General features: G+C 39.6%; 2 protein-coding genes across 7 annotated transcripts in view; both read left to right on the top strand.

Moving 5' to 3' along the window:
* Positions 1–9,830, top strand: part of lamb2 (laminin, beta 2 (laminin S)) — a 39,778-nt gene extending 29,948 nt beyond the window's left edge. The window contains exons 20-35 of one of the 2 annotated variants that reach the window (XM_081387660.1): positions 460–691; positions 885–1,048; positions 1,353–1,388; positions 3,237–3,461; positions 3,540–3,757; positions 4,423–4,519; positions 4,686–5,058; positions 5,695–5,879; positions 6,112–6,353; positions 6,607–6,810; positions 6,940–7,084; positions 7,620–7,827; positions 7,909–8,050; positions 8,135–8,311; positions 8,385–8,544; positions 8,910–9,830. In XM_081387660.1, coding sequence (XP_081243786.1) covers positions 460–691; positions 885–1,048; positions 1,353–1,388; positions 3,237–3,461; positions 3,540–3,757; positions 4,423–4,519; positions 4,686–5,058; positions 5,695–5,879; positions 6,112–6,353; positions 6,607–6,810; positions 6,940–7,084; positions 7,620–7,827; positions 7,909–8,050; positions 8,135–8,311; positions 8,385–8,544; positions 8,910–9,046 — 2,945 coding nt within the window. In that variant the 3' untranslated portion in view covers positions 9,047–9,830. The remainder of the gene's footprint in view (positions 1–459; positions 692–884; positions 1,049–1,352; positions 1,389–3,236; positions 3,462–3,539; positions 3,758–4,422; positions 4,520–4,685; positions 5,059–5,694; positions 5,880–6,111; positions 6,354–6,606; positions 6,811–6,939; positions 7,085–7,619; positions 7,828–7,908; positions 8,051–8,134; positions 8,312–8,384; positions 8,545–8,909) is intronic. The other variant, XM_081387661.1, reaches the window with a different exon arrangement.
* A 560-nt stretch (positions 9,831–10,390) lies between these two features.
* usp19 (ubiquitin specific peptidase 19) overlaps positions 10,391–23,046 on the top strand; it is a 37,437-nt gene continuing 24,781 nt past the window's right edge. For 4 of the 5 annotated variants that reach the window (XM_081385877.1, XM_081385876.1, XM_081385875.1 and 1 more), the window contains exons 1-9: positions 10,391–10,828; positions 12,582–12,911; positions 15,198–15,329; positions 17,747–17,883; positions 18,227–18,733; positions 18,831–19,134; positions 19,257–19,413; positions 19,492–19,563; positions 19,665–19,780. In XM_081385877.1, the coding sequence (XP_081242003.1) occupies positions 12,746–12,911; positions 15,198–15,329; positions 17,747–17,883; positions 18,227–18,733; positions 18,831–19,134; positions 19,257–19,413; positions 19,492–19,563; positions 19,665–19,780 (1,591 nt within the window). In that variant the 5' untranslated portion in view covers positions 10,391–10,828; positions 12,582–12,745. Of the gene's footprint in view, positions 10,829–12,581; positions 12,912–14,889; positions 15,018–15,197; positions 15,330–17,746; positions 17,884–18,226; positions 18,734–18,830; positions 19,135–19,256; positions 19,414–19,491; positions 19,564–19,664; positions 19,781–23,046 lie in introns of those variants that run through there. The other variant, XM_081385878.1, reaches the window with a different exon arrangement.

Here is a 23,046-nt window from a genome sequence, read left to right as displayed (position 1 = left end):
TTTTTTTTTGTTTTGTTTTTATTGTAGATGTTTGTTTTTTGTTTTGATTTGTTGTTTTGGTTTGTTTCTTTCTTTTTGTTTGTGTTTTTTTCTTTTGCATTTGTTGTTGCTGTTTGTTTTGTTTTATTTATATTTGTTTCTTTCATTTTTTTGTTTAATGTTAATATTTAATTGTAGATGTTTTTTTAATTTGTTGTTTTTATTTCTTTCTTTCTTTTTGTTTGTGTTTTTTGTTTTTCTTTTGCATTTGTTGCTGTTTGTTTTGTGTTTATTTGTTTCACTCTTTTTATTTGTTTTTGTTTGTTTGTTTTTTCTCTTTTCAATTTTATTCTTTGTTTTTTTTTGTTGCTGTTTGTTTTATCTTTGCTTTTGCTTTTTTTTTTTGCTTTTTGATTGTTTGTTTGTTCTTTTATTCCTTACTTGCTTCATTCATTCATTCATTTTTCTCTTTGTCTTTAGTGTGTGAATGTAGTTTGGAGGGCTCTCAGAGCCGTTTCTGTGACCAGTACACAGGACAGTGTCCATGCCGGCCTGGTGCGTTTGGTCAGCGCTGTGATGGTTGTCAGGCTGGACACTGGGGCTTCCCGAACTGCAGGTCTTGCCAGTGTAACGGCCATGCTGACGAGTGCCACCAGAGGACTGGAGCTTGTCTCAACTGCAGAAGCAATACAGCAGGGGACCAATGCGAAAGGTACAAGTAATAAAGCAGGCGTTTTTGACGTTTTAAGCTGTATGGTTGATTTGATAATCACTAACATTAGAGGACACTTAAAATATTTGAGAACAGCAGGATTTTTTAAAGCCTGCAGGCACACAGTGAAAGCGTTGATTTTTCTTTGATGTTTCTCTGCTCATGCTAATGTAATAGATACCTCCTGTCACAGGTGTGCTAATGGTTACTATGGAAACCCGGCCCTTGGTCTAGGAAATCAGTGTCGCCCCTGCCCCTGTCCTGAGGGCCCCAACAGCGGACGCCACTTTGCCGCCTCATGTTATCAAGACAACCGCAACCAACAGGTGGTCTGCAACTGTAACCAGGGTTACACAGGTATTTTAACCCCAGAATTGTATTTTTCTCTTCCCAGAGATGGATGGAATAAAATTAATAAAGATGAGGTCTGGGTCATGTGCCGTTGCATTTCTTGCATTCATGCAACAAGAAAATGCAGTTCTTGTATGACTTCCCAAATTAATAAGTGCTTGAATGGGGCTTTATTTTGCCATTTAACACCCTGAGTCCATCTGCATCTGGACAGGATGCAGAAAATGTCATAATCAGAGGCCACTGTCAGTCTAATCAGACGTGCAGTGATCATGTGTGTTATCTCCTGTCCCCCCTCAACTGGACACAGGGATTGTAAAGCGCTCTGCAGGGGCAGTCCTCAAGCGTGAGTAACCATGGAGACCCACCCCACCTCTGCTGCCCGACCTCCATCCCGTCCCTCCCTAGCGCATGGCTCACGCACTTCACACCTGCATGTTCATTTGCAGAACCCTCTCAACCCAGTTTAGCAGTGCTGGGGAGTAAATAAGGCCCTATTTACACCTGATATTAAGATGTGTTTTAGTCGATCGAATCAAAAGTGGACGAAGCTAAATACAGGTGTAAAACATTTTGAGCTTGTCCACTTTCGACCAGACAGAGGTAGTCCAAAATGCATTAGACCGGATTGCTTTTGTCATTTAGACGCTCATGTGGACAAATAAGTTTGAACAGCCACAAATGACCGCCTACTCTCTGCCTACTGACCTAACGCACAAACATTATGGGAAGAGCACTAGCCAGACAGGAAAAAGCTGCTGAAAGCTGCTGCTCTCCGTGTGTTTTTCCTTCGTCCCTGGTCACGTTCATATGTTAATTGCGCAAGCTTATTTCGTCCAGTAGATAAAAAAGATCTGAAAAAAAGAAATCAGGGCAGAAGTTGTTGAAAGTGGACAAAAGAGACGGATTAAAACACCAGATGTAAACAAGGATGTGTCTGCCTCGTCTACTTGTGATCCAGTCGATTAAAACGCATCTTAATACCAGGTGTAAACAGGGCCTAAATGTAGATTGTAATTTTTTTTAAACTAAGCTTTTTCAGTGCTTAGCTTTACAGTCGATCAAAATAAATAGTAAAAATAAACAATTAAACACTAACCTAAAATCTTCTCTCTCTCATATTAAGCATTGGGAAATCTAGTTCAGTGAATCAGTTTGAATGGATGGTTCAATTACAGGCACCGGTTAAAAAAGTGCAGTCTTCATTTTTTGTGAGAACTTTTTTGTAGCAATACAAAATAATATTATACTATTTGTTTAAATCTTTTTACAAAAATTCAGTTGAGATCCTCTTTGTTTTTGTGCTAAATACTTCTCTTATATAAATTCTGCTCTGTTCACTGTTCCTTTGTCAGCTTTTGAGTCAGAGAAGCAGGCGTGTGTGTCTCTACGTAGCATTTGGTTGCAAGAAATTTGAACAGCAACAGAGTGAATGAATACTGTTCAGACAGAATTAATATGACAGTTAATCTAACTGAGCTTCAAAGTGTTTCAGATCTTTTACTTTTACTTTTAAATTTTCACTCTGATGCTTTGTTCCTCATCACTCTTCAGGAGATTATTACACTGGTATTCAGACTGAGTATATTATTTGACATTAAGATTAAAATGTAAAATCTTCTGGAGAGTCATTTTTCATAACTTGATTTATGTAATATGTGTTCTTAGACTGTATTCTTAGCAGAGCTTTACATGATGATTTTGTATGAGAGCACTTCCATCCCTTAAATATTTATTTCATTAATAATTTCCTTAATTTAATACAATCCCCCGAATTACAGTTATTTTAACACTAAGCCACCAAAAACCATTTGGTTCTTTCCTACACGGTTTAACACCTTTTCCTTTAGAAATGTGTACCTAATATTGCTTTCATTAATTATGTAATAAGTTTTTCTTAGAAATCCTATTATATATATTGTACAGGTTATGGAAAAAAACATCATGAAACTGAAAGTGCTTTATCCCAAGAAGACTGTGGATTTTCCTGTTGTGGTTTTAGTTTGTGACAGATTGTAGAGCAATTTTTGAGCTATTCTGAAGAAAATATGCATCTTTAATTCAGTTCAGCATTAAAAATGTCCTTCATGTGTATTAAAGTTGTTTTTCTTTTCATCTTTTTTTACCGATGCTTTATGCAACATTTAAAAATTCTATCTTGATGCAACTAAACTGTACTTTCTCCATCAACCAGGTCCACGTTGTGAAGAATGTGCTCCTGGTTATTACGGTGACCCCTCTAAGCCCGGTGGGCAGTGCCAACCTTGTCGTTGCAGTAACAACATCGATCTATCGGATCCTGAGGCATGTGACAAACGCACTGGCCAGTGTCTCAAGTGCCTGTACAACACTGAAGGAGCGGACTGCAGCGTGTGCAAGAGCGGATACTATGGAGATGCTTCCCGCCGCAACTGCCGGAGTGAGTTTACTTGGGCCTCAAATTACTTTTCTATATTATAGTACAATAATAAACATATTAACACTTTAATTTACCCAGAGTGCACTTGCAACTTCTTGGGCACGGAGCGCAGTCAGTGTCTGTCTCGAGATGACTGTGTGTGCCAGCGTGCCACAGGACAGTGTCAGTGTCTGCCTCATGTTATTGGACAAACCTGTGATCACTGCGCTCCCAACTACTGGAACCTGGCAAGTGGACAGGGCTGTGAGTCCTGTGGCTGTGACCCCAACAATGCCTTCACATCTGCCTGTAATGAGGTACCCTCGACTCACAAACTGCACACACTCAGGGCAAATGGGCTTCTATACAGTACCGTTCAAAAGTTTGGGCATATTAGAATGATTTCTGAAGACTGGAGTAATAATGCTGAAGTTTTGCTGAAGTTTTCAGTTTTGCCATCACGGGTGTAAATAACATTTTAAATATATAAACATAGAAAACAGTCATTTTAAATTGTAATAATATTTCACAATATTGCTGTTTTACTGTATTTTTGAACAAATAAATGCAGCCTTGGTGAGCATAAGAGACTTCTTTCAAAAAATATTAAGTCTTACCAATCACAAACTTTTAAACAGTAGTGTACTGTATATTTATTTATTCATAATATTTTATCATAGGAAACTGAATGAGAAACTTGGCTCATGAATATTAATTACATGACACAGTTTGCCAAGTAGTTCGACCTGATTAGCTTGAATATTCATTTTCAAAATTTGCTAAAGATCACATTTAACAGTGTTAGTAAATTATTAATGGTATTAAAGGTTAACTTTAAGTAATAGTTGAGTATAAACAATTGTATATCCATAATGATAAATAAAAAAATCTCTGATTACCGATATGGTACCATTCCAAGTTGCTAGACTCCTGAGTAGTCTTAAATGTAGCTAGTCCTTTTTTTGAACCCAAATTCATATAGTTCACAGGCCAGTGCCAGTGCCGTGTTGGCTTTGGAGGAAAGACCTGTAAAGACTGCCAGGAGAACCACTGGGGTGACCCAAGAGTACTATGCCGAGGTACTATGATCTTTCAGAGCATTTTATATATTCAGTCTGTATCCATATCAACTCTATGCTAACACATTGTAACACATTTCATCATCAACTCTAGAATCTAGTTTTTGATTCACAAGTAATCATTATTCCCAAAATCCGATTGATTTGGTTACTTCTCCCCCCACAGCATGTGACTGTGACCCCCGTGGCATCGAGTCATCTCAGTGCAACCGTGTGACCGGTCATTGCGTGTGCCAGCAGGGAGTGTCAGGCGTTCGCTGTGATCAATGTGCCCGTGGCTTCTCTGGCACCTTCCCTGATTGCAAGCCTTGCCACCAGTGCTTTGGGGACTGGGACCGCATCGTTCAGGATCTGGCAACCAGAACCAAAGCTCTCACAGATCGAGCCAAGGAGCTCCACACTACCGGCTTAACTCGAGCCTTCGAGAGAAAATTTAAAGAGTTGGAGGACATGCTGGCGCAGGTGCGGGACATTGTTAATGCCCGCAACGCCACCGCAGAAGCTGTGACCACTCTGATGGGCATGATAGAGGATCTCAGGTACTGCTTGGTTAGAGGGAGATACACCACATTTGCAGACCCTAAATTCTGTTGTATTGCCTGAAAGATTAGTTGAGGGTGTTGGCGGGCAGGGGGAAATTACTTCATTACTATACTCAGTTATTAGTAAGAGGATATATTACTAGTATTATTTATGAGTGCTATTGAAATCAATAGAGAAAATTTAACCTTCAAAGTAAACATTTTACTGGTCATCATAGCATAAATGTATTCTGTACACTTAAAATAATTTCTTAGTATGCATTTTTCTTTTAAAAATCCTTAAAAATGCATACTTGTTCTTACTAAGATTGCCCAGTATAGTAAATTTTACTTTATGTTTTAATTAATAAGTTACATTAGATTGTGTTTGAAATTAATTAGATTAAATTAGATTATTTAATAATTATCAAATGTCTTTTGATTCTATCAGTTGATAGCAATAGCTAAGAAATTAGAAGTTTATAATTCATTTTGGAAACTATTTAAGTGTTTTCTTTTTGTTAAATACTTATAAATTAGTACTATGACTTGACATGCTACCCATACTTTCACATAAATATAATTAAAGTTTACACCCTTGATGGTGATCAGTTTGGTCCGTTCATCAGCTCTCTTTCTGCTTTCCTCTCCCAGAGCTCAGATTGGTGAGACCACGGACACACTGAACCAGCTGGAGGGAGACCTGACCGCTGTGCAGGACAGTAACTATGAGGCCAGTAATGCATTAAGTACCCTGGAAAGAGAAGCGAAAGAGCTACAGCTGAACTCAGATCAGCTTAACCGTCAGCTTGACATCCTCAAGAACTCCAACTTCATGGGTAAGTCACTAATGATGTCTTACTGTACCTAAAATGCACTTACAGTGGCCCCAAAAAGTGTTATTTTAGGCCACACATACAAATGTTTGAACATCTTTGCATTGTATAATGAAATATCAAACCAAGTGGCATTTATTTATTATTAATTCCCAGGGAATAATCCAATGACTGATCTTCGTTATTGGAGAATTATTTTTTTCTTAATATATATATATATGGTATCCTTCCTCAGGTGCATATGACAGCATCCGGGCTTCGTACAACAAGTCACGTGACGCAGAGCATCGTGCCAACAGGTCTACCACTGACGTTCCCTGCACAGTGAGCCAATCGGCAGACACCCGCAAGAAAACAGAGCGACTGATCGCCCAAAAGAGAGACGATTTTAACCGCAAAAACGCCGCCAACAAACGTACACTCACAGACTTAAATGCAAAAGCTCAGAATCTGGACATAAAGAAAATCAATGAAAAGGTAAGCAGCTCTTTGAGATGGGCACCTCAAATTTAAAGTTATAACAGTACATACATACATCTGGATTGTTAATTTAAATATTTGTATAGTATGTTTATATTTAAAAAATATTATTTTGCAAGATATATATTTATAATATATAAAATCATTTTTATGTATACAATATTGTATAATTTTTTTTATGAATAATAATATTTGATCATTTATTTTTATATTGGTTTAAATTAGAGCTCTTGATTTGTTATTGTTGTAGGTATGTGGAGCACCAGGTGATGCTCCATGTGTGGACAGCCCTTGTGGTGGAGCTGGCTGTCGTGATGATGAGGGCAAACGCCACTGTGGAGGCCTGAATTGCAATGGAGCTGTTGCAGTGGCCAACAATGCCCTGGATAGATCCAAGCACGCAGAAAGAGAGTTGGATAAAGCTATGGGAGTGGTGGAAGAGCTTTTTAAGCAGGTACAGACACTGATCAATGACTAGCATGATTAAAGCGTTTTCAGCGCTGACAATTCCTTTTATTAACATTCTCCAGAACGTGTTCAGTCTTTATTCTGCATCTTATGTTGTCTTGATGGTCTTATTAAGGTGGCAGATGCTAAGACCAAGGCTCAGGAAGCTAAGGACAGAGCCCAGGCAGCTTTGGAAAAAGCTAGTGATACCAAGAGCAAGATGGATAATTCTAACAACGACCTGAGGGACCTCATCAAACAAATTCGGGAATTCCTCATGCGTGAGTTTTTAAATATAATATAATATAATATAATATAATATAATATAATATAATATAAATAAGAAAAAAATGACCAAAAATAATAACATAAAATACATGGCAGATTATTCTCTGCATCTTATTCTGCTTTGCACTTAATAGTATACTTTTGAATTATTTTTTAAATCTTATACTCATCTTATACTCACGTTTACAAATTATCTATAGAGACTGCTGAATTTTACTTACTAATATTTACTTATTACTTATATTTTATTTTATTATATTATAATAAGAGAATAAAACTAAAAAATAAACTATTAAGACAGGGAAGATTACTCTAGTTTGCTTAATACTTGTACTAAATGTTCCAAACATTTTCGTATATTTTCTCTTTCTTACATTTTTTTTTTTTTTTTCTCATAGAACCTTAACTGATAAATCTTTGAATTGTTTTGAGCTCAACCCCAGGTTCAGTACTATCCCAGAGTTGTCTGAAAAGCCTTTAATGTTAACTCTTTGGTCACTGTCTATATGTCATGTTGAATATTTACAGAGGAGGGGGCAGATCCGGACAGCATTGAGGCGGTGGCCAATCGGGTGCTGGAGCTCTCTATCCCTGCTTCCCCCGAGCAGATTCAAAACCTCGCAGACGAGATTAAAGACCGCGTCAAGAGTCTGTCCAATGTGGACGCCATTCTTGAGCAGACCCAGAATGACGTCCGCAAAGCAGAACAGCTGCTGCTGGATGCCAAGAAAGCCAGGTGACTATCTGCACATATGGTTGTATTGTTTATTTGTTTTTGTCTTTTAAATGTGAATGCAATCCATATCTTTCACTATAGGAATAAGGCAGAGGAAGTGAAGAGCACAGCTGAGAGTGTGAAAAAGGCCTTGAACGATGCCAACAGGGCCCAGGCCGCTGCAGAGAAGGCCATTCAAAAAGCTAGAAATGACATTGGCTTAACTCAGAACCAGCTGGCACAGGTAAAACAATGATTGGGTTAACTTGAATTTCTAATTCTAAATTGATCGGTTTTGACAATATGTGTTCTTGCATTCTTTCTAAAGATCCAATCGGAGACCACAGCTCGTGAGAAAGATCTTAATGATGCTATGGACAGGCTGGGAGATCTGGGACGCCAAATTGAGGCCTTAAAGACCAAACGTGCCAACAACAGCCTGGATGCAGCGCGAGCAGAGGAGACTGCTACCATGGCCCGGGACAAGGCCAATGAAGCTAAAGAAGTGTGTGGCAGTCTTCTATTTGTCATAGAGTGTTTTGTTTACCAGAATTTATTGACTTTATCGTCTGTTTTAGATCCTGGACGGCGAGCTGTCCGATAAGTACCGTACTGTTCAGGGCCTGATGGACAGTAAGGCGAAGACAATGCAGGACGCTAAGCAGAAAGCAGAGCGCCTGAGAGATGAAGCGAAGGCGCTGCTAAAGGATGCCCAGGATAAAATGCAGAGGCTGGCGGGTAAGTGTGTGGGAGACGCACAGAGAACTGGAGGAGGACTATTCTTACAGTTCAGTTATATATATATATATATATATATATATATATATATATATATATATATATATATATATATATATATATATATATATATATATTCTCCAAAACAGTGCCTTAATACATTATATGTCAAAGACAAATGGAGGATAGAGGGAAATCGGAATATCTCAGATGACAATTGGGTGAAACTTTGATAGACACAATGGAAATCTACAACCTATATATATCTGCCCTCTTGTGGTGACAAGTAATATTGTTCTCTTGTTTTAATTAGTTTTATTTCCTTGTAAATTTAACCTGGTTGTGTGGTTGTTTTGTATCCATAGAGCTTGAAAAGGACTATGAGGAAAACCAGAAGGTATTGGAAGGCAAAGCCAGACAGCTGGATGGCCTAGAAGATAAAATGAAGGCAATCCTGAATGCTATCAATAAACAGATTCAGATCTACAACACCTGTCAATAATCCGTCACAGGAAGGAAGCCCATCAGCTGGACTGCTGCTGTCTCTGAAACTTTCACTGCTTTCTGAAAGGATCTGCCTTTGATTTTTTTTTTCCCAGGTTGCTACAGCAAAAGCTGTTTGCCAGCAAACCTATAAGACAATGACAAACTGCCACCAGACACGATGTCTGCTACAAATGTTGTTTTAATGAAGGGCTTCTGTCAAAATACACTATATTAACCTATTTTCATTATGGAGTTAAATGAAATGCAGATATTCACATGTCTTTTGTAAGGCAGAGCAGTATTCTACTTATTTTTTTAGAAATTTGCTTGTAAAATACTGTATACAGTATGATGAAGTTACTGAGTTTGCTTGAATGTAAAAGACACTGAATTGTGGCACGGACGTTGTAGTGTATAGATTTATTGTTTGCCCTTTTTCTTTTAAAATAGGTATTGCTTGGAATTTTATTAACACTCATTTTCTGAGAAACACTTTACATTTGTTGTCTTCTGAGAAAACAGTTTCTATAATAGGCTGAATATCTAAGAGAAACTACTGTAACAATGGACTTACAAAGACATTGTTAAATGAAGTCAAATGAGTTACGTTGTCCATATCATTGGTTGTGTATGATGTACATTGATTTACATCATGTTTGTTCCCTATGAGAATAAAAAAAACAATAACACTTAATAAAAATGAAAAGCAATAATATCCCTATCTGATTTCTTGTATGTTCTCTACATGTAACCCTAATAAACGAGGAACAAAACAAAAACGTGTGAACACCATCCAATACAAAAATAATGTGTCAAATATGTATTATGAATATCTAGCATTCACTTCAAAGAGTGAAACAATTCTACAGGGTGGTTTAAATTGATCAGTCTGAAAATCTTAGTGTTGACAAAATAACCATGTTTGCAAATCACAGACGTATTAAATGCAAGTGCTGTTTTTATAAAATAGCACTAAATAGATAGGCTACTTAATACTTAAAATGAGAGAAATTATATGAAAATACAATTTTTTTTACCATTTATGTAACATAGTTCATTATACATTTATAAGAGTTTTTTTATGTTTTCTTTTGTTTTAAAGTATCTTATGCTCATCATGGCTGCATTTATTATTATTATTAAAAAAATAGGGAAAAAACAACTATTATTAATTATTAATAATTAAAAATTACTTATTAGCAGCCACAGTGTGAAGTGAGGTGTCACATGATCCTTCAGAAATCATTCTAATAAGTTGTGCTGCTTTATGGTTTTGAGGAAACCGTGAGGCATTTTTGATTTTTTTTAAAATGGTACATTCAAAAGAACAGAATTTATTCTGTTCAAAACAATAGTTTTCATCTGCGCATGGTTGTGAGCGCACAGGGACCAGGCCGCCCGGAAGTGGCCCGTGTGTGTGTATGTTTGTGTTGTGTGTGGAGCATGTTGCCGTGATCGCCGTCGCTACCCGGTTTGTTTTTGTTCTCTGACAAAGTGTGAGTTACAGAGCTGCGGTCGGCTCATAAAGTGAAGGACGGGCAACGGTTTGCGTCTTTGTTTGTATTTACATCAGCCTGATTTCAGTTTTAACGCCACAAAATGGGTCCTGGTTAGGATTATTTTGGAAATAAAGAAGCATTGAGTTGTAGAGGCGAGCTGATGCGGCTCAGGGGAGATCGGCGGCCCGCAGCCGTGTTCGAAGCCTGGTGCTGAATTAAGCTAGAGTCGCTGCGGCTCAGCGGACGAAAGAAAGGACAAGCCGTTGCGACTCGTCATTTCAGAACAGCAACGAAACAAAGTAAGATTTCAACTATAAACAACTGCTGTCATATCAAAATATCGTAAACTGCCCTCATTTCTCTTGCTGGTATGCACACTTTTGACAATACCGCACCACCCGACCTTGCGGGTGAAGTGTTCATGTTCAGTAGAAGCTAAGCGCGTTATTAGCTGGGCAGTCGGCGCAGCGCGAGAGGCCTCGTGCCTCGGTTCCTAAACGGACATTTAGCTCGCTCTCCACACAATACGGCTAACCGGCATCTCCAACAACCAAACAACACAGTTAAGATATATCACACTTCATACAAATGATATTTAGCAGCATTAGAACAAGGTTAACGTTAAGTGACAGTTTGTTGGTGAAATGTTTTGAGTTAAACAGAACTTGAGTGTGGAATATACTCGAACAGGCTAAGCTAGTCGGGTTAGCAACCGCGGCATTAGCGATCATTATGGGGGTTTAAGCTGCTTGAGTTTCCATGGATATAGTTTTCTCGTATGACAACTAAAATGGAAAACAAAAGGAAATATAAAAATAACTGAAGTCAAAGATATCTTCTTTCGCCAAATTCACCATATATTGGGATAATGGCATCGAAGTGTGAGGACACTGACATTAACCGGTGTTGGTGGCTTGACGTTTGAAGGTTTCCAATAAACATTCACTAATCAGTGTTTACTAATCCAAAAGGTTTATTTGAACATTTGACATTAAAATAAGAGGTACTTTTTCCTTTTTTATATTGGCAATCCAATTCGAATCAATAAACATAAGTGACAATACAATATTCTCACACTGTAAAAAAAAAATCGTGCTTTTAACTGTAAAAGACCGTAAAATGCTACAGTGAAAAACTGTTAATTGGTTAACAGAAAGTTTCCATACTATAGATAGGCTATACAGTGAATAACTGTGATAGATCTAACCGTACATTTAATGTAATTTTACAGTAAAATACCGTTAATAGTCAGTTTTTGGAAGTGAAAAAGGACGTCATTGTATAATTAATATAATATTGTATAATAGACATATTTTTGTTGAAATGTCTGTTTTTCTTATTTTTTTCTAATCAGTTATGTACATCTGGGTTTTATGTTACATTTAATGTTGTTAAATTAATGATTATTCCATTTTAAAATGTTACTATGATGGTGTTTAGTATTTGTGTGAATGACACTGCAACTTTTATATATTAATATTAACTTTCTTGTGAAAAAGCTGTTTGTGATGAGCTTTGATTCATCATTTGACTCTCATCACCACTGTGATTGGTGGTTGTCAGTGTATTACAATTGTACAAAATAGGCTAGATATAAGTACTTAAATAGATCGGTAAATTAACATTATATCAGATAATGAAATACGTTTTTTTACTGTAAATGTAAGTCAAGTCTGTAAAACCTAAAATGTTGTTACCGTATTTTTTTACGGTAGATTTCTGGCAACCACAGCTGCCAGTTTTTTACCGTAACTTTAATGGATTATTTTTTTTTTTTTTTTACTTCAAAATACACTTTGTTTAACATTTCAACAAATAGGAAAAGAGAAAATTAGATGAAACTTATGTAGACAGAGTTTTTCTTTTGGGACGTTTGCAGTTGAAAAAAGGCATTAAATCGCAAAATATATTTAATTGGAATACTCAGCATTTTGTAAAATGTTTCAAGTCCTAATTGCATCATATCGTGATAATGTCGTATTGTTGGGCCCCTGGTGATTCCCACACCTACCACCTAACCCTTACATGCATGGCTGTTGTTTTTGTTTGCAGTCTCCCTCTGATTCTCTTCTGGGAGTGCTCTCACTTGAAACACCGCCAAGATAGCTGGACCGGGCAGGAAACGGCCCAGCTCAGATCCAGATCCCTGTGGAAGCAGCTCCGGCAGCGGGAGCGAGGTAAGAGACGGCCGACCCATTAGCGGCAAGTGGCTGAAGATGGCCAGCAGCAGTACAGGACCCAGTGAATCGGGCCGGAGGCGAGGTCAGAGAGGACCTGACGAAGCGGTCAGCACCAGCAAGAAGAAGCAGAAGGACAGAGTCAACCAGGAGAGCAAGGAGGCCAAGCGGGCAGCCTCAGCCAACAGCACAGAGACTAAGAAAGGTGAGGAGAGGACATGGTTTGTAAACACTCAAATTAGGTCTGAATTTCTTTATGAAATTCGTCAATTCATTTTATCTTTTTCATTTGTCCTTTCGCTTGGTGGTGTTCTGCCAGGCGTTAATCTTGGAACTTAAGCCATTGGTTGGGACCTAGACAGTTATTTGAATCATATGCTTGGGCAAAAATATAGTGTGGGATAATTGTTTTACTGCAGTGGTATCTAATGTAACATGAACCGAAAGAAAGTGTCTGTGGTGCAGTGTCCTTTTGACTGTTATAAAATGCAGTCTGGCCCATAGCTAGAGGTTAAAGTCATTAAAGGTATAGCCTAGTCCTTGTCCTGTTTTCATTTGCAGAGCTGGGAAGATTCCAATATGTTGCGTAGTGTGGTAAACAGGGAACCGGGAACGGGAAGTTAAAAGACATTAACTCTGTGAAACTTACTGAACTTACGTAATTGTTCTGCTATGGTAGTCCCTATTGATTTAGCTATGTCACTATTTCTATAGCCAGCCTATTGAATTGGTTGTTGTGTGGCATTAGATGCATGTTTTAGTTGGTATGTATGTTGTGAATCCAGTTTCATTTAGGCTGACATTTCTGATAATCATCTTTTGGTAATTATCTTTGAACAAAACAAAGTGATAATGAAAGTTAAACTACAACAATAAGGGGATTTTGAATGCTGTGATCTCAGATGTTTTTACAGATATGTATAATTTCACATTGCTGACAGCTGTTAAATGAGCCTTATTTTCTCTGTTTATGTAAGTCCATAAGTAATAATTTGTTTAGTTAGTGATGGCTTTTCAAAGTTATCATGTCCTTGGCATTCATGGAGAACCTTAATCTTAAAGTATATGGCGGCAGCTTTAGACTTTGTTGAATATACTTCAGTTGACCAGGCAAGAGATATATTGTTATTGCTTTATTACTGTTACAGATTGTTTTTGTTTAACTTTCAGATAGCTGTAATCCAGACCTAATTTTATTTCTACTTTTGAAAGTTTTATTTCTACTTTTATTTCTACTTTTGCTGGCTCAAAAATGAATACTGTTTAAATTGTGACTTAGCCTATTAGTCATGGTTTTCATCATTGTTTTGCGCTAATTATTAAGCTGCACATTTATGGAAGCTTCTTTCTGCCACAGAATAAAAAAAAAATTGAATTGAATTTTGTCTTTTTATCTCACAATTCTGACTATTCTCTCAGAGACTTTTTTTCCTCAGAATTGTGAGATATAAACTTGAAATTGCAAGTTAAAAAGTCCAGTTCTGAGGATTAAAAAAATTCCCTGCCCTACATTTTTCTTTTTGAATAACCGGTTCACCCGTATGTACTTCACAATACAAAATCAAAACATTGACACTGACATCTACTGGTAAATTGTTCAGTTTACGATTACCATTGGTTATTGAGACACGTGACTACAGGTTTGATAAACGTACATTAGCTTTTTTTTTTGTCTCAGTGTGCCAGCCTGTGCCCTGTCTGCTGAGTGTTTTGCCTCTGCAGTGCTGTGCTGAGCTGAGTGCTGAAGTGTTGTAATCCAAGCCTGTGAGTCTCTGCTTCAGTAAAGAAGTGCTTTGTCAAGGTCAGTGGAGTGACTCTGCCCGGCACATGCATGAGAAGACTTCACTCCTCCCTCATTGGCCTCTACATGCATTCGATATGGGTGCGCCATTGTCTTTCTCTTGTCGAAATGTCATATTTCAGAGCACCATCCCTACACAAACAACGGGAGAAGTCTATGGACTGATGGTTCCTTACATGTAAGGGAGGCTCATGGGATACTGGCAGAGTGGAGATGACATCACATGGAATAGAAACCCGGCTGTGGGGCGTTGCGGCGTCTTCATGACCTTTTTAGATCTGTGTGTCACAGTGAGAGAGAGTAAAGGGACGGGACTAGCTGTCACTTGATCCTGAAGCCTGATCCTTAGCGATAAACACGCTCTCTTTCTAGCACTTTCCTGCTCTCTCTGACCTGCTGGCTCACATGCACCTATGCTAAACTCAATAACAGTGCAGTTTGAAATCGAAAGGGAGTTGGGCTTTCTGCTATGACAGGCTATCAGATTGTGCAGCGTTATCATGAAATCAGGTTTGATTTTTGTTTTTAATTTGTAGCAGCTCATTGTTTTCTCTGTACATTAAGGTTCTTGTGTTTTCCCTCTGCTAATGGAATAATACTTTTAATTACAGTCCGGGTTTTCTTCAGTGATATTAAGTAATGTGTTTGTAATGGATCCTGCCTTACATTAATGTACATTTTTCTGTGTAGATTTGTTTCTTGACTGGAAGCAGAATGCGTATGAGGTGATTGTGAGGCTGAACTGTGGAGATGCTGGGGTGCTGAGAGTAGAAGATATCGATTCTGCTTTTTCCGATTCCGCCTGCCACATCCGCCTGCCAGGTAAGGACAGCATGTGTGCTTGTGGCCATCGTATTTGGTCCATGTTTGTCTTTTTTGTTATGAGTGTAATGTATACTATTTTTCAAAAGGCACTCATTCCATCTATTACGAAAATTATAAATTGGTCAATTAATGAAGGAGTGTTTCCCAGTTCTTGGAAAACTGCAATAATAACACCAGTATTTAAATCCGGTGATCATAGTGTCATCAGCAACTATCGACCGATAAGCATTCTTCCAGCAGTCTCCAAAATTGCAGAAAAATTTATATCGGAACAGATTACAATGCATTTAAATGCAGGTTCCTTCCCATTACATCCAATGCAATTTGGATTTAGAAAATATCATTCTACGGAAACGGCTAATGTCTTTCTGTTGGAAAATATAAAGGCTAAACTGGAGAAGGGTGGGGTGGTCGGAGCTGTTTTTCTTGATTTAAAAAAAGCTTTTGATTTGGTTAATCATGACGTTCTAATTAATAAGTTATCAAAATTAATTTTTTCATCAGATGTTATTAAATGGATAAAATCATATGTTACAGACAGAAAACAATGTGTTCGTGTGGATAATAACATCTCCCAAATAACTGACATTAATTTGGGAGTACCCCAAGGTTCCATTTTGGGTCCCCTGTTATTCAGTTTATACATCAATGATCTACCTGAGGTCTGTCCACCTACTGTCATCTGCCAGATGTATGCTGATGACACTGTCATATATCTACATGCTGCAAACAAGAGGCAAGCTGCAAAAGAGCTATCAGCTGCATTGATCAATATCTCCAATTGGTTAGCAAATTCGTGTCTTCACCTTAATACTGATAAAACAGTGTGTATGTTTTTTTTCGAAATCTGCAAACAGAGATCTAGACCCAGATGTCAAAGTAGCAGGGAAAAGACTTCCAGTGGTCCAAGAGCTCAAATATTTGGGAATAATAATAGATTCACGTCTTTCATTTAAAACACAGGTGAAAAAGGTCATAAATAGAATCAAATTTAATTTGGCAAATTTCAGACACATTAGGAATAATTTAACTACACAGGCCTCAATGTTATACATTAATGCTATGATTTTATCACATATGAATTACTGTCTTACCAGTTGGACACAGACAGGTCGAATCACATTACGACCAGTTGAAATACTTTATAAACGAGCCTTGAAAACGTTGGATAAAAAGTTAAATTCATATCACCATTGTAAAATTTTAATTAAATATGATCTGTTAAATTGGGAAAACATGATTAAGTTTTCTGATATCTTGTATATAAAATTTTTCATGGTATGGCCCCCCCTCCGCTCAATAAATTCATTCAACAAAATCTAAACGCATCTACTAGAGCGTCTACAAGAGGGGATTGTAAAATACCATGTAGAAAAAGTAGTTTTGGACAGTCAGCTTTCTCTTTTCGAGCAGCTCATACATGGAATACTATACCCACAGAACTAAGGAACAACACATCTATTAAATCATTCTCCAAATCCATAAAACATTGGTTATTGTCAAATCAAATATGCTGCCATAATACAGAATAATATGTTTGCATTTATCGTTATAGTGGTGTCTCTGTGTGTGCATATATGTTGTTGATGTATTCAAATGTGTGTCTATACACTTTGATCTGTGTCTATTGTGTATGATACTGTGTATGATACTTTTTTTTTTTGTTTTTTGATTAACCTGCCAGTTGTCCAGATCGCGAATAGTAGTGTTATTCTTACTTATTTTTATCTAAGGCTTTCTTATTGATATGTATTTATTGTATTGTTGTAGTGTTTTTATTGTTTTCTCTTAACCATCAACCTGCTAGGGACTGCAGATGAAAATTAGCCTGTATGGCTAAATCTGGCACATTTACATTTTGGACTTCGTCCTCATGTTGATTAATGTGCGTTGTCCCTTTTAAATAAATAAATCAAAAAAAAAAAAAGTTTTTCTATTTTTCATTGAGGGAAATTAATACTTTTATTCAGTAAATTGTTCAAAAGTTACATTTGTAATGCTACAAAATTATATTTCAAATAAATGCTGCCCTTTTGAACTTTCTATTTATTAAAGAATTCTGAAAAACAAAGTTTCCACAAAAATAGTAAGCAGCACAACTGTTATATTAACATTGATAATAATAAGAAATGTCTCTTGAGCAACAAAGCAGCATATTAGAATGATTTCTGAAGGATCATGTGACACTGAAGATTGGAGTAATGACGCTTTACATCACAGGAATAAATTACATTTTAAAATATATTAAAACAGAAAAGTTATTTTAAATTGTAATAATATTTCACAATATCACTGTTTTTACTGTGTTTCTGATCAAATAAATGAAAAGCCTAAGAGAAATCTTTCAAAAACATCCTACCAACTCCAAACTTTTGACCAGTAGTGTATGTACTGTGATGTTTGTGTGTTCTCAGATGGCCGTGAATGGAGCTGTCATCTCCACGAAGAGATTGAAGCCTCCTGCAGTAAATTGCTTTATAAGGAGAAAACAAATGTTCTGCAGCTTGTCATGCACAAGAAGATCCCCCTCAACACCTGGCCCACCTTCGCTGTAAGAACACCTGCTCACTCTTTTTCTCTTGTTGACCATCTCCTTTTTTTTTTTTTTTTAACACTTCCCACTAATTTAACATAGGTTTTTGTTGGGCATATACAGCTGCCATTCCTTACAAAGAAATTCTGTACATTTTTAAAACTAAACTTGACTAATCCAATGCAATTTCTTTATTAGTCTATTTAGACGTCCCTTTTGAGGGCGATTTCCAATTGGTCTGAAAGAGCAGTGTCAGAACTGTGTGGCCATGCACACATGCAGCTTTGAGCATTCATGAATGTTTTCCTAGTCTGAGATTCCTCAGATAAGCTTTATTTATTCATGTTCCCCCATTAAACAGAGCAAGAAAAAGACTGAAGCGGTGAACATCCTTACAGAGAATGGCAGCAACCACCAGCAGTCAACCACAGGGCGATCTGAAAAATCTGGCGAAACCATTGAAAAAATGCCCCCAGTGACTTCTGCTGAGCAAAAACGAGGTAAACCCGACCGAGGGTTGAAACGAGGGATGAAAGGCAAACAGGTGGAGCTCACTGAGAGCACAGGCGTGAAGGCGGCAGAGATTAAATCAAGCGATAAAGCAGACCCGATTAATGAGCCCAGCGCAAAGCGCACCACACGACCCTCTAGAAACACAAAGGAGCCCCCTCTAGCTCCCTGCTCCTCAAAGGAGTCTAAATCCAAACAAGCAGTTAATGGCAAGACACACACATCAGCTGTAAGCAGTGGTGCCTCTTCATCTAGCAATGCAAACGACAACAGGGCTCAGATGCAGGTCAAAGGTCAAGCATGCCAGGCATCGCAGGTAGAAAAAGGAGTGGACAGGAGGCCAAAAAGCAGTGCTCAGGTGAGACTTCACTCAAAAATGAAAATAATCAGCAGGAAACAGAATGGTGGAAAGAATCTCTCACATCCTGTGGTCTGTCTTTTGTGTTTTTTTACAGGTTGAAGCAGATGATAGCAAGGTTGCTTCCTCCGTGTGTGAGCCGAAGGTGACGCAGCAGGAGAGTTGTTCTTCTCCCGTGCAAACAAGCTCTGAAAAGATAGCATCAGATGAGACAGAGGAAAAGAAGCCACAGGCTGATACCCAGATCCCTAAAATGCTTCCATCTCATGATTCAGGGTCTGGAGAGCCTGTTTCAACATCCTCAAAGAGACCAGAGTCTCCTCAGAAGAGCTGCTCAGAGGAGAAGAGAGACAAGTCCAAGGAGGAGCCACATGGAGGGAGCCATGAGGAGGATACAGGAGGTCAGTTAAGAACATTTGTAATATACTGTGACACATAATTTTTCAAAAACATAAAAAAAACAATCCTCTTGACTCAAAACCTTTGAACCTTTTTTTCTCCCTCATGACTGATGTGTGCTAAGGTCCGGAGCCAATGGTGAACTTGAAGTTTGTGAAGAATGACTCGTATGAGAAAGGGACAGACTTGATGGTTGTTAACGTCTACTTGAAAGAAATTTGCCGGCAGACCTCCAGGGTGCTGTTCAGGGAACAAGACTTTACTCTTATCTTCCAGACCAGGTGAGAGATTCATCCGCACACAAGAGTTTCCTCATGAGTAACTCTTACGTTTCCATTAATTATTGAAACTGTCCACAGTGATCCCAACTTTTTGCGCCTTCATCCGGATTGCGGACCAAACACTGTCTTTAAATGGCAGGTTAAACTCAGGTAAGATTGTCTGATGGGCATCCTAATCTCCTTCGATCCACTAATAGTCAAGAGTGCGTTTCTGAGGGTTTCTTCATTGGTTCCATCTGCTGATGTTTCAGGAATCTAATCCAGCCAGATCAGTCCAGCTATGCCTTTACTCCGTCCCGAATCGACATCACCCTGAAGAAAAGACACAGTCAGCGCTGGGGGGGTCTGGAGGCCCCTGCCACACAAGGTCTGCTGCCTGGATTCTTTTTGCTTCTGAACAGTCTTTTACAAACAAACACACATGAATTTGTCTACATTTCATGATGTCTTGCATCTCCAAAGCGATAGTTGCCTGAACAGCGTGTCCATGACTAAAGGCCTGTTCACACCAAGGATGTTAACGATAAAGATATATTTCTAAAATTCGTTCTCAATATTAAAGAATAGCAGAGTTCACACCACAGCTATAACGATAGGGCTGGGCGATATGACGATATTATCGTATATAGACGATGTCTCGCAAGTATCGCAGTATCGATTATAACAGTCTGTTTCCAGACGATAATCGTCAAAAAATTACAAATATATTTCACATAACCCTATAGTTATACACATATTTATAGCATGAATTAAATATTTTTTATAGTAGTTAGAAGGGTTAGGAATAGAAAATCGATTCTTCTTGATAGTATTCTTTAAGCGCAAGATGCAAGAGAACACTTCTGCATGCGTGCTGTTTTATGTGCTGCGCCAAAGAGCCGCCTCTCACATAGTGCACGGACAAATAGCCTACACACAGTTATATCACACAATTATCCTTCTAGTTGATTTATAGCATCAAATAAACATGAATAAACAGAAGAATTTTTGTTTCAACCACGGAAAGCCGTGGTCAACCACTTTTTTTCAAGTTCAAAATATCTCTCTAAACACAGTCGGTTTTGTCTTTAAAGGGGTCATATAATGTCATTTTTGTGCAAGCTAATATGATTCTTTAGGGTCTAAATTAAAAGTTTGTAATATACTTTAATTAAAAATTCTCATTAGTATTGTAAGAAAACACTAATTTTACCTGGTCAAAAACGTACTCGGTTACTAACGTAACCTCGGTTCTCTCTAGAAGAGGGAACGAGTATTGCGTAAGTAGCTTACGCATCGGGAAAGTCTTCTTTCTTCGAGATCTGAAGCCAAAAAATTATCCTTAATTTTGTATTCATTGTCAACGCAGTGCAGCAGCCGACAGACCTAGGCAGGCTGTATAAGCGTGCTCATTGGCTGCTCGGCTGCAACTGCTTAAGCCTATCGGTGAGCGCTCTGAACGCGGCAACCAATGAGGGCGCTTCGCGCCCTCCACACCCTTCTAACCGTCAGAATGGGCGTGGCCAGCGTGTATATATTCAGCGCTCACAGGCTAAAATTCTGGTTTTCGCAGTCTGAAGCGCAAAAGCTCGTGGCGCGACACGGCAGGTTACGCAATACTCGTTCCCTCTTCTAGAGAGAACCGAGGTTACGTTAGTAACCGAGTACGTTCTCTTACGAGAGGTTCTCTCGTATTGCGTAAGTAGCTTACGCATCGGGAACCCTTTGTCAACGCCGTGTGCGCCGAGCATCCAGCCCATGAATCCCAGGGGAACCGGGGAAAACACTCTGCTGGGAAATGTGGCCGGTCGGAGAGACGGGCTAGCGTAGTACATGCACTTCATGCAGCATATGAAATAGAGCGGCGCGGCCGGTCTATAAACATAGCAGTACAAACAGTAGGGCCGGCGGAGCGAGCCCATATAGTACATAAGCACTCATAAGGGTAGGAGAAAACGACATAGTCGGTCTCACATGAAGAGAAAAATTCCCGTGCGGCAGAAATAAATGCGGGCGGCCAGCAGCGCGGGCCGGCACCGATAACAGCGCGTAACGGGAAATAGGAAACAGAACGGATCAGCCGGTCTGAGTCAAACACTTCACCCTGAGTAGTTACCAGAATAGCGCCAGCATATGAACGTAGTCTGCACACGGGAGCTGGGCAGAGCATACATGTCACTTATACCGACAATATTTTTGCCTGTAGGGCAGGAACTTCCAGGTTATAAAACCTCACGAATGTAGACGGGGAGGCCCAGCCCGCCGCCATACAAATGTCGTGGATAGAAATTCCGCTGGACCAGGCCCACGACGAGGCCATGCCTCTAGTGGAATGGGCTCTGATGCCCAGAGGGCACTGCATGTGTTTGGAGGCATAAGCTGCTGCTATCGCGTCCGCTATCCACCTGGACAAGCTCTGTTTCGAGGCGGCAAGACCCTTGGTGCGTCCGCCGAAGGAAACAAAGAGCTGCTCTGAACGCCTGAAAGCGGCGGAGCGCGTGATGTAAACTCTCAGCACCCGGACAGGGCATAGGAGGTTATCACTGTCCCCACTATCGGATGCTGGCAGAGCCGAGAGGGAAATAACTTGTGCCCTAAACGGAGTTCCAATCGCTTTGGGGATGTAACCGTGTCTCGGTCTGAGAATGACTTTCGAGTCATTCGGCCCGAACTCGAGACATGCAGGGCTAACAGATAGCGCGTGCCAATCAATCACCCACTCGTTTGACTGAAGACAGAGCTATCAGAAAAACGGTTTTAAGCGACAGATACTTTAGATCCGCGGATTCAAGTGGTTCAAAGGGAAAAGCCTTTAGGGCCGCCAGGACCAAGGACAGATCCCACGAGGGAACCGAGGGGGGCCGCGGGGGGTTCATCCGTCTAGCTCCTCTGAGGAAGCGGATAATGAGCTCATTCCTTCCCATTGCCCGGCTGAGCGTCGTCTCAGCGAACGCTGTAATAGCGGCCACATATACTTTGAGCGTGAAAGGGGATCTGCCCTTTTCCAACAGCTCTTGCAGGAAGGAGAGCACCCGCGGGACCCCGCATGCGCGCGGATCCAGGTTTTGAGTAGCGCACCATTTAGAAAACACTGACCATTTAGACGCGTAGAGCCGTCTCGTGGAGGGGGCTCTAGACTGCGTGATCGTGTTCACGACCCCTTCTGACAGGTCAACGGGTATCCGTTGATCGCCCATGCATGCAGCGACCAGCGCTCTGGATGGGGATGCCAGATCGATCCAGCGGCTTGGGAGAGGAGATCCTTTCTCACCGGGATCGGCCATGGGGGTGAGTGCGACAGCCTCACTAGCTCTGGGTACCAAGTTTGGTTTTCCCAACGCGGGGCTATAAGCAGCACTGAGTGGTGCGTTTCTCTGATCCTCGAAATGACCTGTGGCAACAGGGAGATCGGAGGAAAAGCATACAGCGGGAGGCTGGGACAGCGCGTCCTCGCTCTTCGAATAAAACTTCGGGCATTGAGCATTGTCTTTCGACGCAAAGAGGTCGATTTCCGCTCTGCCGAATAGGCGCCAGAGAAACTGGACTGTCTGGGGGTGCAGAGACCATTCTCCCGGGGGAATGTTGTCCCTGGACAGTCTGTCTGGACCGACATTCAGGTGGCCCGGCACGTGCGCGGCTCTCAGCGAGCGCAGC

The sequence above is a fragment of the Scardinius erythrophthalmus genome (genome assembly GCF_964197995.2).
Source record: "Scardinius erythrophthalmus genome assembly, chromosome: 15".
Taxonomy (NCBI): domain Eukaryota; kingdom Metazoa; phylum Chordata; class Actinopteri; order Cypriniformes; family Leuciscidae; genus Scardinius; species Scardinius erythrophthalmus.
This window is presented reverse-complemented; position numbering and strand designations above follow the sequence as displayed.